At 38.9% G+C, this 12957-nt stretch overlaps 1 protein-coding gene across 3 annotated transcripts in view; it reads left to right on the top strand.

The window, feature by feature from the left end:
• ZCCHC7 (zinc finger CCHC-type containing 7) overlaps nucleotides 1-11212 on the top strand; it is a 249465-nt gene extending 238253 nt beyond the window's left edge. For all 3 annotated transcript variants that reach the window (XM_041760890.1, XM_041760891.1, XM_041760892.1), the window contains exons 7-9: nucleotides 5632-5727; nucleotides 8679-8796; nucleotides 10667-11212. In XM_041760890.1, the coding sequence (XP_041616824.1) occupies nucleotides 5632-5727; nucleotides 8679-8796; nucleotides 10667-11103 (651 nt within the window). In that variant the 3' untranslated portion in view covers nucleotides 11104-11212. The remainder of the gene's footprint in view (nucleotides 1-5631; nucleotides 5728-8678; nucleotides 8797-10666) is intronic.
• The last annotated feature ends 1745 nt before the right edge of the window (nucleotides 11213-12957 follow it).

Below are 12957 nucleotides of genomic sequence, written 5' to 3'. Positions count from 1 at the left end.
GGGTAGGGAACACCAGTTGGAGAGAGCTGACAATCTTTTTAAAAAGTGATCAGGAAAGCCTTACTAATATGACCTTTAAGCCAAGATTTGAAAGAGGTGGAGTGCACCATGTTCTTCTGGGCAAAGAGTGATACAGGCAGCTGGAACAACATTAGAACTATCTGTAATTTCCTCAAACTTAGGCAATAAAATAATTCAGAGAAATTCCATAAAACTTGTGCTCTGCATCCTAATCCATAGAGGTTTTCAGTGTTCAGATTTATTTTAATCACTTTTATTGGCCACATAGCTCATTTCCACTCTATTAAATTTTGAAGTGTTTAACATCTACTCATTTACCACCTATTTATTGAGCACTTTTTATGTTGTAGCTTAGGCATCAGCAGACTTCTGTAGAGAGCCAGATAGCAAAGTTTAGCTTGGTAGGCCATATGGTCTCTGTCATAACTCTGCTCTTGAAAAGTTGCCACAGATAACCAACCGTATTGCAGGTAGTTCTATTTTAAACTTTTTGAGGAAACTCCATACTATTTTCCACAATGGCTGCACCAGTTTGCATTCCCACCAACAGTCCAGAAGGGTTCCCTTTTCACTACATCCTCACCAACACTTGTTTCTTGTGTTTTTGATTCTAGTCACTCTGACAAGTGTGAAATATTATCTCATTGTGATTTTGATTTACATTTCCCTAATGATGAGTAATATCGAGCATCTTTTCCTGTGTCTTTTGGCCAACTGGATATCTTCTTTGGAGAAATGTCTGATAAGCACTAGGTGATATATGGAATGGTAGAAACACTGTATTGTACATCTGAAGCTAATATAACACTGTACGTTAGCTATACTTGAATTAAAATAATGTAAGAAAAATAGCAATAGATAATCTGTAAGCAGATGTGCCTGGCTGTGCTTCAATAAAACTTTGTTTTCAGACCTTGAATTTTGAATTTCATAGAATTTTCATCTGTTGCAAAATATCTTTTTTTTTAAATCATTTAAATATAAAAGCCATTCTTGCCTCTGGGCTGTACAAAAACAAGCAGAGGACTGGATTTGACCTGTCACCCATAGTTTGCCAACACTAGATTCTTGGCATAGGGATACATAGAGGACTAAACAAAGAGATCTTACCTCATACACCTTACATTCTAGCAATGGGGAGGGAGATAATAAGCATGATAAATAATAATTTTAGTACATGAGAAGGTGAGATTAGGGAAAGGAGGATCAGGAGCACTGTGGCAGTATTAAATAAAAATGGTCCTTATTCAGAGAGTATGGGATAGAAATGAACCACTGAAGAGTTGTATAGCAGTGTGGCTTTCCTTGTTCTGTATTCCTAAGGAGAAGCCAGCAGTGCCATGGGGATACCATTGGCTCTCCGATGAGGAAATCCCTGTTTGCATCCATACCAATCAAGGCAAAGTTTCAGTGTCTGAATCTCTCTTAATTTGGTTCTTAGTGGCTGCCCTCATTATTACTGCCTGATTCATCTTGTCCTTTTGAGCCAATGGAGTTTCTTATTCCAGTGGAGTAAACATAGCAAACATATTTTCCTTTTCATCAATGAATCTAGAAATTTTGCCTTAGTGATAAGTTGCCATATATCTGCACAAAAAACAAAAATTTATAAACAAGTTTTTCGGAGAACATTTATTATTTATTATTTGGGCGGTGAATAATTCTATTTATCATCAGTGATAGTGCTAATAGTTGCCAACTAGTTATTGAACACCTACCATTAGCCTTAGACTAAATTTTCATGCCACTCTAAATCCAGTGCCCTCCATTCTTATTGATAAAGCCCTAAGTGATCTAGTCCCTCTCTATCACTAGAACCTCCTCTTCTCCCATTCTTCCTTCACCTACCACACTTGCAGATTTACAGATATTTTTCAGGTACTCAAATTCAGCAAACTTACACCCACCTCAGAGCTTTGCATTCCCTGTGCCCCATGCCTGAGGCCTAGAATGCTTTTCCCCACTCATCACATACTTGGAGAGAGGGGTAGTCACAAAAGAATGACATGACCATCCCAGTGAGAGTTTCTCTAACACTCAATCTTAAGTCACCACCAATGACTCTCAATCATATAACTCTATTTTAATTGTCTACGTGCCATTTATTACTATCTGATGTTGTCTATGTGTATGTGTATGTGTTTTGTTTATCTGTCTTCCACTTTGGGAGATGTGAGCAGTGATTTGGCGGATGGGGGATGGTCTTACTTCTCCATTACCTAATCTGTCCTAAGATATCTGGCATGTATTGGGCACTCAGTTATTATTCTTTGAATGAATTGATAAAAGAATGCATGTATATGCTCATGCCATGGGCATGAGCACTCAGGGTAAACATCACTGATAAGGCATCCTTGAACTTACCAGCACTCGGGTAAACATCACTGATAAGGCATCCTTGAACTTGTTCAGCTCTACTTGTCCCCTTCCCTTCCTACTTTCTTGAAAAAGTCAACAACGTACTGTCCTTCAGTTCTTTCTACTTATAATAAAGCCATTACAATCTGGCTTCCGCTTCTACCCCTCAAATAAACTGTTCACAACAGTTTTGAGTTGCCAGCAAGTTGCTGTTGCTAATCCAGTGGATTTTGTAGTCTTTATCTTATTTAACCCATGTGTTCTACTTTCACATCCATCACACACCTCTTTGATTTCTTTCTGTTAAACCGTATATATATATGCTATGGTTGCAATTTTCTGTCACATCAGGTAACACAACAATGGAAAAATAATTTCTGCTTAATAATTTCGTATCTTCCTGGCACTCTATACCTGAGCAAATTTATGAACCATTGCAGTGAATGAGAGGTACATGCTTATGTGCATACCTGTCAAAACTGTGCTTGATGACTTTCAACTTGTCTTAATTCATGAACTACATTTTTTTAATTGGAGAATATAAGACCTTTGTTAGTCATGTTTTTGATCATATCCCAATTGATAAGAGCTGAGGTTGTAAATTCCATTTTGTGTAGCCTTTGCAGTCTTTTTTTTTTTTTTTTTTTTTTTTTGTAGTCATTTTTGGTAGAAAAGAGCTTTTAGGTTACTGTTATCTTCCAGTTTTCCATTTTAGGAAATAGAAACTGAAAGTAAAGTTGTTTGAAAATAATTTTTAGGGGTGCCTGGGTGGCTCCGCGGTTGAGCGTCTGTCTTGGGCCCAGAGCGTGATCCTGGAGTCCCAGGATTGAGTACCACTTTGGACTCCCTGCATGGAGCCTACTTCTCCCTCTGTCTATGTGTCTCTGTCTCTGTCTCTCTGTCTCTCACAAATAAATAAAATATTTTTTTTAAAAAAACAGTTTTTGTAACTTTATAGATTATTTTCCCATGACAAAAAAATAAAACCTCCACAAACCACCCATCTGCCACCTTAAACAACAATAACAAAATTAGTTGGCAGACCAGCATTCTTTGTAACAGCATCTCATTAAAGTACATTAGTGGGGTGCCCTTGGCTGCCTGAGTCTGGGGAGCCTGCAATTCTTGGTCTCAGGGTCATGAGTTTGAGCCCCATGTGGGGTGTAGAGTTTATTTGAAAGAGAGAGAGAGAAGGAAGGAAGGAAGGAAGGAAGGAAGGAAGGAAGGAGAATGAGAGGGAAGGAGGGAGAGAGAGAGAGAGAAAGGAAGCAGGCAAGCAAGCAAGCTTATCCAAGTTATACCCTGTTCTTAACCTTTCTTCCAATCTAAAAAAAAAAAAAAAAGTGGGCGGGAATTCGGGTTTTTTTTCCTTCTGTTTAAAGCCCCTGCCACCTCAGGGGTTTTATTCTGTCTTCTCTCTTCTCTCCTGTTTCCAAGCCCTCCATCTCTCCTACTACTTTCTCAGCTCTCTCGCTCTCTCATTCTAATAGCAGACTCCATCAAATCCCCTTCCTGGGTCTTGCTCAATATTATTCTGCCCCTTGTTATTCATGTTTCTCAGAGTAATACATACCTACTGTCTCCTTTTCTTCAACTTACATTCAGTTTTTTAAAATATTTCCTGTAAATATGACGTACATATTGAAAAGTGCATAAAACATATACAACTTAGTAAATGACTTATATAACACACACTCAAGTTCTAGAACACCACTTGTGTTCAGGAAATAGAAAATTGTGGCTACCCCAGAAGCCTCTGTGAGTTGTTTTCTCCCTACTGGGAGTAACCACCATCCTGGCTTCTGTGGGCAGTCATTTTCTTGTTCTTCTATATGATTTCATCATCTTTGTATCCATTGCTTCATTCTTGAACCTGTTGACTTCTACTCTTTTTTACCTTTCCACTAATTCCAAAATTCTCATCCTCAGGATGACCTCGGGTTATCCATAAACAGTTGCCAAATCTAACCGACATTTCTTGGTTCTAATCTCAACAAGCCTCTGCTGTATTTGACATTATAGTTGAGTTCGTCCTTCTTGAAGCTGCTAAGATCTGTGACTGTATTTTCCTGTGGTCTTGCCTCCATCAACCTTTCCTATTCTGTCTCTATCTCGGGATCCTGTGTCTGCCTCTTAAGTGCTGTTCTTCCCAGGGTTCCATCCGAAGTTACTGCTGCTCATGCTGGGTATGGCAATGATGTCCACTCGAGTCTACAGAGCCTCCACTGTTATACAGATTTCTTCCAGATCTAATCATCAGCTCACACTTGTTCCTTAAGCTTTAATCTCACATAGACAACTGCCTGGTGGATATCTCCACCAATGCAGGATCTAAGATAGACTCCATTATCTTTCCCTCTGATTTGGCCTCTCTTTTTTCTCCCTACCTTTTCTGAAGCAAGTATTGGCACTACTACCAAATCGTTGGCATTCATCAATTCACCCAACTTAGAAACCTGAAAAGCATCCCAGTTTCTCCTTTCCTTCATTCCCTATATCTTTTCAATGTCCAAGTGATACCATTTTTATCACCTCATGTATTTGCCAAATCCATTCCCTTTTTCCTATCCTGTTACTCTTATACTTGAGGCCCTCATCACCTCACTGGCTTTCCTCACAGCCACCTTTCTCGCTGCATTGAACCTTCTTCTCCTGCTCATATTCACCACCATCCCTACAACTACAAGCCAAAAAGTTTTTTCCAAAATAAAATTCTAACTATTCTGCTCCTACATTTAAAACTATACTTAAGAGATCTCTGGGGGATCCCTGGGTGGCGCAGCGGTTTGGCACCTGCCTTTGGCCCGGGGTGCGATCCTGGAGACCCAGGATCGAGTCCCACATCGGGCTCCCGGTGCATGGAGCCTGCTTCTCCCTCTGCCTGTGTCTCTGCCTCTCTCTCTCTCTCTCTCTCTCTCTCTCTCTCTCTCTCTCTTTCTCTGTGACTATCATAAATAAATAAATAAATAAATAAATAAATAAATAAATAAATAAATAAAAGAGATCTGGGCATAGTGCTGAATGGAATGAGGAGTGAAGGAGAGGAAAGAACACACTGATATGAAGTATAAAAGAATTGTTAGGTTATGCACTTTAACACGGAGAACCATCTGGATATGAAGTGCGCACACTAAACTCAAGGAGGCAACGTCTCAGGGAATCTCTTACCAAAAAAAAGAGCTCTTTGGGAAAGAATCAGTTGTTAATTTTCTTCTACCATTTAATAAACCCTCATAAATACTCATGTTGCAGACCAAACCTGGACCACCCAAAAAGCCGAAGACCCCTTCTGGACAATCAGCCTTAGTGTATTGCTACAACTGTGGGCAAGAAGGCCATTATGGACACGTAAGTTTGAGTGGGACTGGGGCAGAAAGCATTCTGTTGTTCTGGAAGTGGTTGCTGAAAGATGAACTCGAAAAGAATGTAATTCTGAATGCTTACTTTGTTTTATGAACTAACATCCTGAAGTAAGACTTCATATATTTTCAACTGATTGACTTCTCCCATCCTGCTACAGCAAGGATCTGTCGGAGCACATTCTTCTAATTGTTTTCAGTACATAGGAATAAGTTAGGCTAACACAAATACAAAGCTCATAAAATCCAGCAAACAAATAAAAGTAATCAGCAGAATGGTTACAGTTCCTGTGAGTCCTTATGGTTGCTATTACTTTGGCACAGCTGAGTCATGATTTTAGGTTTTCTGTGTAGTTCTCCAGTATCTCTAGTTTTCCCTGGTATTGTTTTCACTTAAATCTTCATCACTTACATGTAAACCCTAGCACGAGTAGAAAGACAGAGGTGCTGCATCTTTGACTAGCCTGCCCGTCCCACAAATGTCCAAATTCCCTATCTAGACTGCATGTGCCCAGCCCTAACAGGGCCAAACTCTGTGTGTTTTAGGTGCAGGGATGTCCAAGCAGAAGAAACTTGTGCTGTGGGACGGGAGGGAATCTCCTAGCCTCTTGTCTCGTTAAATATGAAATAGCAGCAGCTCATCCCAGAGACAGGCTGCAATAAGAATCCACTCAGAGGTCTCTCCTACATCCCTGGAATCCTGCATCAGAGGAAGAAAGGCAGTGGCACAAAAAATAGAAAATCTGAATGGAGAAATACATTCCTAGTCTCCAGGTGGGCTTCTAGCAGCCTAGATAAACCAAAATAATCTAAGATCAGATTTGATGACACAAGAGGAAAGTATTCAGTGGGCAGAGAGTCCTCAAAATGGGTTGGGCTGTGAGCAGTAGGATGGGGGAGTACTGTACTTTGTGACTTGAATTCTGACCATGGTGCCTCATTCATGCAGCCTTGGGTCTGGAGCTCTATAGCATAGAGAGACAGACAGACTGACTGGGAAAAGAAAAGGGCTGGGTCATAGCTCACCAGCAGATGAAGTTTTTCTTCCATGTTGGGGCAGCAGGACCCAGCGAGTGAAGGGATAGAATATGAAAGTAGGATGAAGTTCTGATCCTCAGTTCCAGTTTTTGCTCTGATACTGACTTAACCATGTGATTTGAACAACCCACATTTTCTCTCTTGTCTTCAGTTTCTTTATCTACAAAGCAAAGAAGTTGTACGGGGAGATTTCTCAGTACTGACATTTGGATGCTGTTTCCAGTGTGAACAAATCCATAGTACAGTGATATGGATGGAGAGACCCTGTAGTATACTTACTTCATTTCCATAGAACTCACACTGAAAGCCTTGTTAGAGAATACTTTTTCTTATAGAATTATCATCTCTAGATCTTTTCCTGCTTTGTGCCTTTCTCCTTATTGCCAAAATTCAGATGTTGCCAACACTGTTTAGGAAACCTATTCACATTAAACATTCCACTACCATGCAGATCACATGGATGTACAATTTATGCTTACTGACAAAGGGGTGTATTTTTAGCATTTATGTTTGTTCAATTGAAGAAAAACAATTATAGTTGGACACATAATACTTACTAGTCACTCCTGTTAATGTAGATAGGAAATATATTAACATTTGGAATTTATCCCTGAAATCTAGATTTAGATAGTTTTTAATTTACAATAAAGCAAATTTGGCAGCCTCATCGCTGCCATAGATGAAGAACTCTAGATTATTCACACTAATGAAGAAGATCAGTGGTGTGGCTAATCCAGAATAGTAGATAAATTATATAGCCAACTATCAATTGTCTGTGCTAATAGAGGGGACCAGCGATGTGGATAATCAAAATATAATTTACATTTAGCTTTGGAAAATATTTATGGTACTGTATAGCTCTGTATAGTCACACCAGTCTAGACCGTACAGGATCCAAACATGAGACTATGCAGATGAGTAAAGATGCCTGAAGACCCCTCCACTTCACTTTCAGAAATACAGCTCTACAGATGTTACTGAACAGCCTCTTCATGTGGAAGATATTCTAAGGTGAATGTGGCACCGCCTTTCCCTAATTCCACTTATTCTCTAATTGGGAAGGCAGGAACAGTCATAAGCAGCTCCTCATCAGGCAGACTGTCATAGGAAACAGTAGTCACTGTGCAGAGAGACTACTCCAGGAGCGTGTGAAAGTATGAGTGAGCACTGGGAGTGTATCAAGGTCTGTAGTACCTTTTTATAATTGTAATTTGCTCTTAATATTTTATGGTTAGAATCTCAGTCCATTTAGGCTGCTATAAATAAACTGCAATAGACTGGGTGGTTTATAAACAACAGAAACTTATGTCTTGGAGTTCTGGAGGCTGGGAAGCCCAAGATCATGGTTCCAACAGAATCCATGTCTGGTGAGGGCCTGCTTCCTCAGAGATGACACTTTCTTGCTGTGTCCTCACAAGGGTAGAATGGGCTAGGGAGTTCTGTGGGGGGTCTCTTTTATAAGAATATTGATCCCATTCATCAGAGCAAAGGTCTTTACAACAAGCAAAGGTCTAAAGCAACATAAGGCCAAATAAAATAAACCCTCTAACAGAGGAACAAGGCAAGTGTAGTGGAGATCCAGCTCCTGTTGCTGTTAACTCAGACTGAGAGAGGGGTTTGGCAGAAAAGATTGAAAAAAGATAAGGGTTTCATGAATAAAGAAGGAAAGAAAATCCAAGCCTGAAAGAAGCAAGTACACACAGTTGGGTGTGGTTGGGTGTGATTGAATATGATCCTCCCAACATCCCAGCAAGACTGCATCCTGAGCCACAGAGTGGGGTATCCCTGGTGCGGGGCTTGTCTCTAACTACAGTGGTCCATAATCTTGCAAAAAGGTTGTCTGCACAGTGCGCTTATTATCAAATTTGATAATTTGAAACAGTAATTTCAAACAACTTGCAGGAATGTACAGAAAGACGAATGTTTAACCAGACGTTTCCAACATCTCCATTCATCTACTACTATGATGACAAATATGAAATTCGAGAGAGAGAACAGAGAATAAAACGAAAAGTGAAAGGTATGTTATTGACTTCTTATGAGATCCACCTTTGCAATAGTTCCTAAAAACCTTCTCTTGCACTGTCTTTCCCTGCTCTGGGGGAATCATTGGTTAGCAGTGAAAATGTTTTTAAATAATTACCATAGAAACTAGAACTTTCTTGATCTCCAGAAATCAGGCACCCACTTCAGAAACTGTGTTACATTCTTTTCACAGTGATGATTTTTCTCACATAATGACCAGTTTAGAATATGTCCAGAAAATACTTCTATCCATATAAGTATGCATAGTTTTTAAAGGCTACTTTGAGATTTTTTTGTTTAGCAAGTAATTATTTTTTCCCTTTCTATGTCTCTACTATTTTTCATGGAAAGAAATGCTTTCCCTGCTAGGTAATTCCTGGTGATTCCTGGAGCTTCCTTAAAGATGTCCATTCTTAGCCCACCCTCTTTTACTATTTTACCTCTTTACTCTTTTACTATTGCTAACATAAAGTTCTTCTATTTTATCATTTAAGCCTACTCTTCCTAATTCTTTCTTGCCATATTCTTCATGATGGTTTACCAAGTTACTTTTGTTGCTTTAAGGACAAAACAGTTCTACATTTTTCAAGTTGACCTATACATTATTAACTCTTTTCTCCTTTTTGTTATTCTTTTCCCCAACTCTCTGAGTTTGAGTATTTTTCAAACGAAATTACTTCTCAACTCCTGCATATGTTATATATTACATTTCATATGAACTTTATCTCAACGATAGAGAAATTATAGTACATGAAGATATTGATTAGGCAGCTAAGTTAAAAAATTAAGAAGAAAAAAAAATTAAGAAGAAAAGCACCAAATGTCACCTCTAAATTAAAAGATTATGGCCAAAAAAATAAAAAATAAAAAAATAAAAGATTATGGCCACTACTTTATTTTTTTTATACTTTTCTATATTTCCCAGGTTTTCTATAATGAGTCTTTATAACTTACAATCCTAGAAAAACCATTTTTTTTCCCTTTTAGCTAGTTATATTGACAACTCTGTGGCTACTTAGAGGTTCTCTATGATTCATTGGAATTTTTATTTTATGCTAACGTCCATAAGTAATTACCTTTGCTCTATATCCTAGAATTCATTTTTTTGTTCCCTAAATATATTACTTTGCATTTCATCCTGTTTTGTTATAGGCTACTTCTTTAATCTTTCAAGATTTTATTGGCATGTTAGTTTTTCATCCCTCACTGTAACCTCATCTCCCACTTACCCATCAGAATCACGACCATCAACAGTTGTAGTAAGGGTGCCAAGTCCTGGCAGAATTTAATATCAGATCTGGCACCCAAACCTCTGAGATACATGTGTGTGTGTATACTCTCCAAGCCAGTGATACCTGTTCTGGAGGAGTAACCTCCCATCCAGTTTAGCATCCACCTATAAGTCCTATGGCCAGACTTTATCTTAAGAGGGTAATCGAAATGTCATATGAAACTGTTAAAAGACCATTTTACACATCTTGTTTCACTTTATCATCAAGGGTTATTTCTTTATCACTGCAAGAACTTGAATTGGTCAGACATGACTTTTCTTCACAAAGCTAAGATAATTACTGCTCTCACCAGTCTTCATCTCTGTTGTTCAACCTAATTCAGCTGTACTGAACAGAGTAAATACCATTGGATTTCTGGATATTTTTTATTTTTAGCAATCAAATACAGAATTATAATCATGCAATTTTTAGTCAATGATTTTTACCTCCTCAGTAATGGCTATTTAGAATGTCCTATCATTTACACATTTCATTGTCTGGTTTCCTTTTCTGCTAAGTTGTTTGCAGACCTGTGAAAGCTGTGTGTGGACTGTCTGGCTGCTGAATATGCAGAAATCCTTTTATATTTTCCAGAACTCCAGAAGAATGGAGATTTCCCAAGGCAATTCAAGAGACCTCACATGGAAGCAGCAGATAAGAGGCCCCACCAACACAGAAGGAAGAGCCATGCCTCATGTAGAAACAACAGGTGGCCTCAAGAAAAGAAAGAAGCCCAAAAAGAAATGAGCAGGAGCAATAAAGAACGAGAGAAACACAGGAAGGCTGACAGGTGTCATGATTTGGATGAGGACTTCCCCAGAGGCCCAAAACTCCACTCTTCTTCTGGCACTTTCAGAACCCAGAAGGCTCCTAAGTCCTTCCACCACTCATCGCATTCTCACAAGCCAAGAGAAGACAAGCTGCCCAGAGAGGGCAAACGGAGCAAGCATAAGAAAAAGAGCCACTTGGAGGGTGATGGCAATGATAATTTGTTTCTTATTAAGCAGAGGAAAAAAAAATCCAAGTTGTGAGACAGCTTCTGATCCAGCTTTCCAGTGTTTGGTCTTCATGCCTATAACATCCCAGCAAAATCTTTATTATCTGTGATTAAATAAAGTGCATTTTTGGTTTTGTTTGTAATCTCAGCCGTGCCTGGAACTGCTGAACAAAGACTGTGGAGATCTCCATTCTCTGTGTCCAACAGATTATTAAATGTAGGAGGGGGGGAAAAAACACACAGATATACTCAGACTTCCCCTGCTCCTATACGTCATTTTTACTCAGAATCTTAGGGATAAGAAGAAATAATCTTTTCAAGAAAAAAATTTTTAAATACTCTAATAAAGTAAAAGCTCATCAAATGTAATTCATCTGCATTGGGAGTATGAAAATTAAATCCTTGCAGGAAGAGAAATTAATGCTAATATGAAAAATTCATCAGTCTTTCATCATTACTTTATTCTTTTTTAACATCCGAAAGGGTAATAGCTGTAAATCTCAATCTAGCTGTTCTTGCTGTTGAGGCTGGAGTTAGAATTTTCTGACAGAACATCAGAGGCTAAAAGGTGAAGGTGTCCTCATTGAAACCCCTAAGAGGTGGAGAATTGGCCTTTAGCAAAATACAAGCAAGGAACCCAACCAGTGCAATGGCATGAGAGAGATTTCCTGAGACAAGTGACAGAGAGTCCTAAAAAATTGTAATGTAATCATAAGGAAATAGTTTTCACCATTTTTACAGTCACACTTCATGAAGACTGTCACTTAGATGTATAGAGATGGATACTGCCCCACTTAAAACACTGTTTTGTTTTCACGGTTTTTTAACTACCACAAGGCTATTACAGAAATTTTTGTACCTGTGAATTTTTTGTATTTATCAAAGCTTAATGTTAGAAAAATAAAATGTCTGAAAAAGAGTAAATAAGTTTGTCAATTATGTAAAAAGGCAATAAGAGTTTGAGTGACAAAGGCTATGGTTGGGTTGGACACGTGGCTAAAGTTACAAAATCTCCATGAACTGGGCTCAGAATGCCCTTGTCACCCAAGCACTAGCTCCATGCCAAAAGAAAATGATGCGGAGTCCGTTAATTCGGGCGATTTTAGAATGTTAGATTCTTACATTTGTGTTTTACTCTTTGTGAAGTACATGAACCACTGTGTACCTGGTGGGATCAGCTCTCCTATCTTGTAGGGGGAAAGGGAGAGTCTCTTCTAAAACAGCTTCAGCATCAGCTGTGGCTTCAGTGTTTAGGCCAGTGCCCTCTCTGGGGATGCCCTGCTCTCAGCTAAGTGCAGGTGTTCTTTGTGTGTTGGTTCATAGCTTCCTGACATCCTTGCAATTGTTTTGACCCCAAGGTAAGTGGCCAGAGTCTTTTAACGCCCTGCTAAAAGGGCATGACAGCCGTCAAAAAAAAAAAACGGCTTCACAGAGTGATAAGTCTTGAAATAATTGGTGTTATTCCTCATTAAGACCTGGGATAAGCATGTATTATTATTGGTGTGGTGTGACTAGCATTGCTTCAGGTGCAAGGGCATCTCCTTTCAGGGCAGAGAGGGGATTCCTTAGGATCTTACATACATGGCAGATTGTTTGGAGAAAGGAAGAAAAAGTGCTCTTTTTTTTAAATTATTTATTTACTTCTGCACATTTTCCTATTTTCCCCCCATTTTTTTTTTATTAGACAAGCATTTTGTGCTACGATATAATTTACCCTTCAGGCCCATGTATTTATATGCAGATAGGAAAGGCAGCTGAGCTATTTTACTTGTGGGCATTAGGGTGGTTTAGGAAAGAGCAGAAACACAGAGGAGCTTCTGCTCCATTTTCTCTTTGTTGCCTGGACACCTGACTCTCACCAAGTGTTAAATCAGTCCATCAGGGACTC

Source organism: Vulpes lagopus, chromosome 7 (assembly GCF_018345385.1).
Source record: "Vulpes lagopus strain Blue_001 chromosome 7, ASM1834538v1, whole genome shotgun sequence".
Classification (NCBI taxonomy): Eukaryota; Metazoa; Chordata; class Mammalia; order Carnivora; family Canidae; genus Vulpes; species Vulpes lagopus.
The sequence above is the reverse complement of the archived record's forward strand: the minus strand, read 5'-3'. Positions and strand labels throughout refer to the sequence as shown.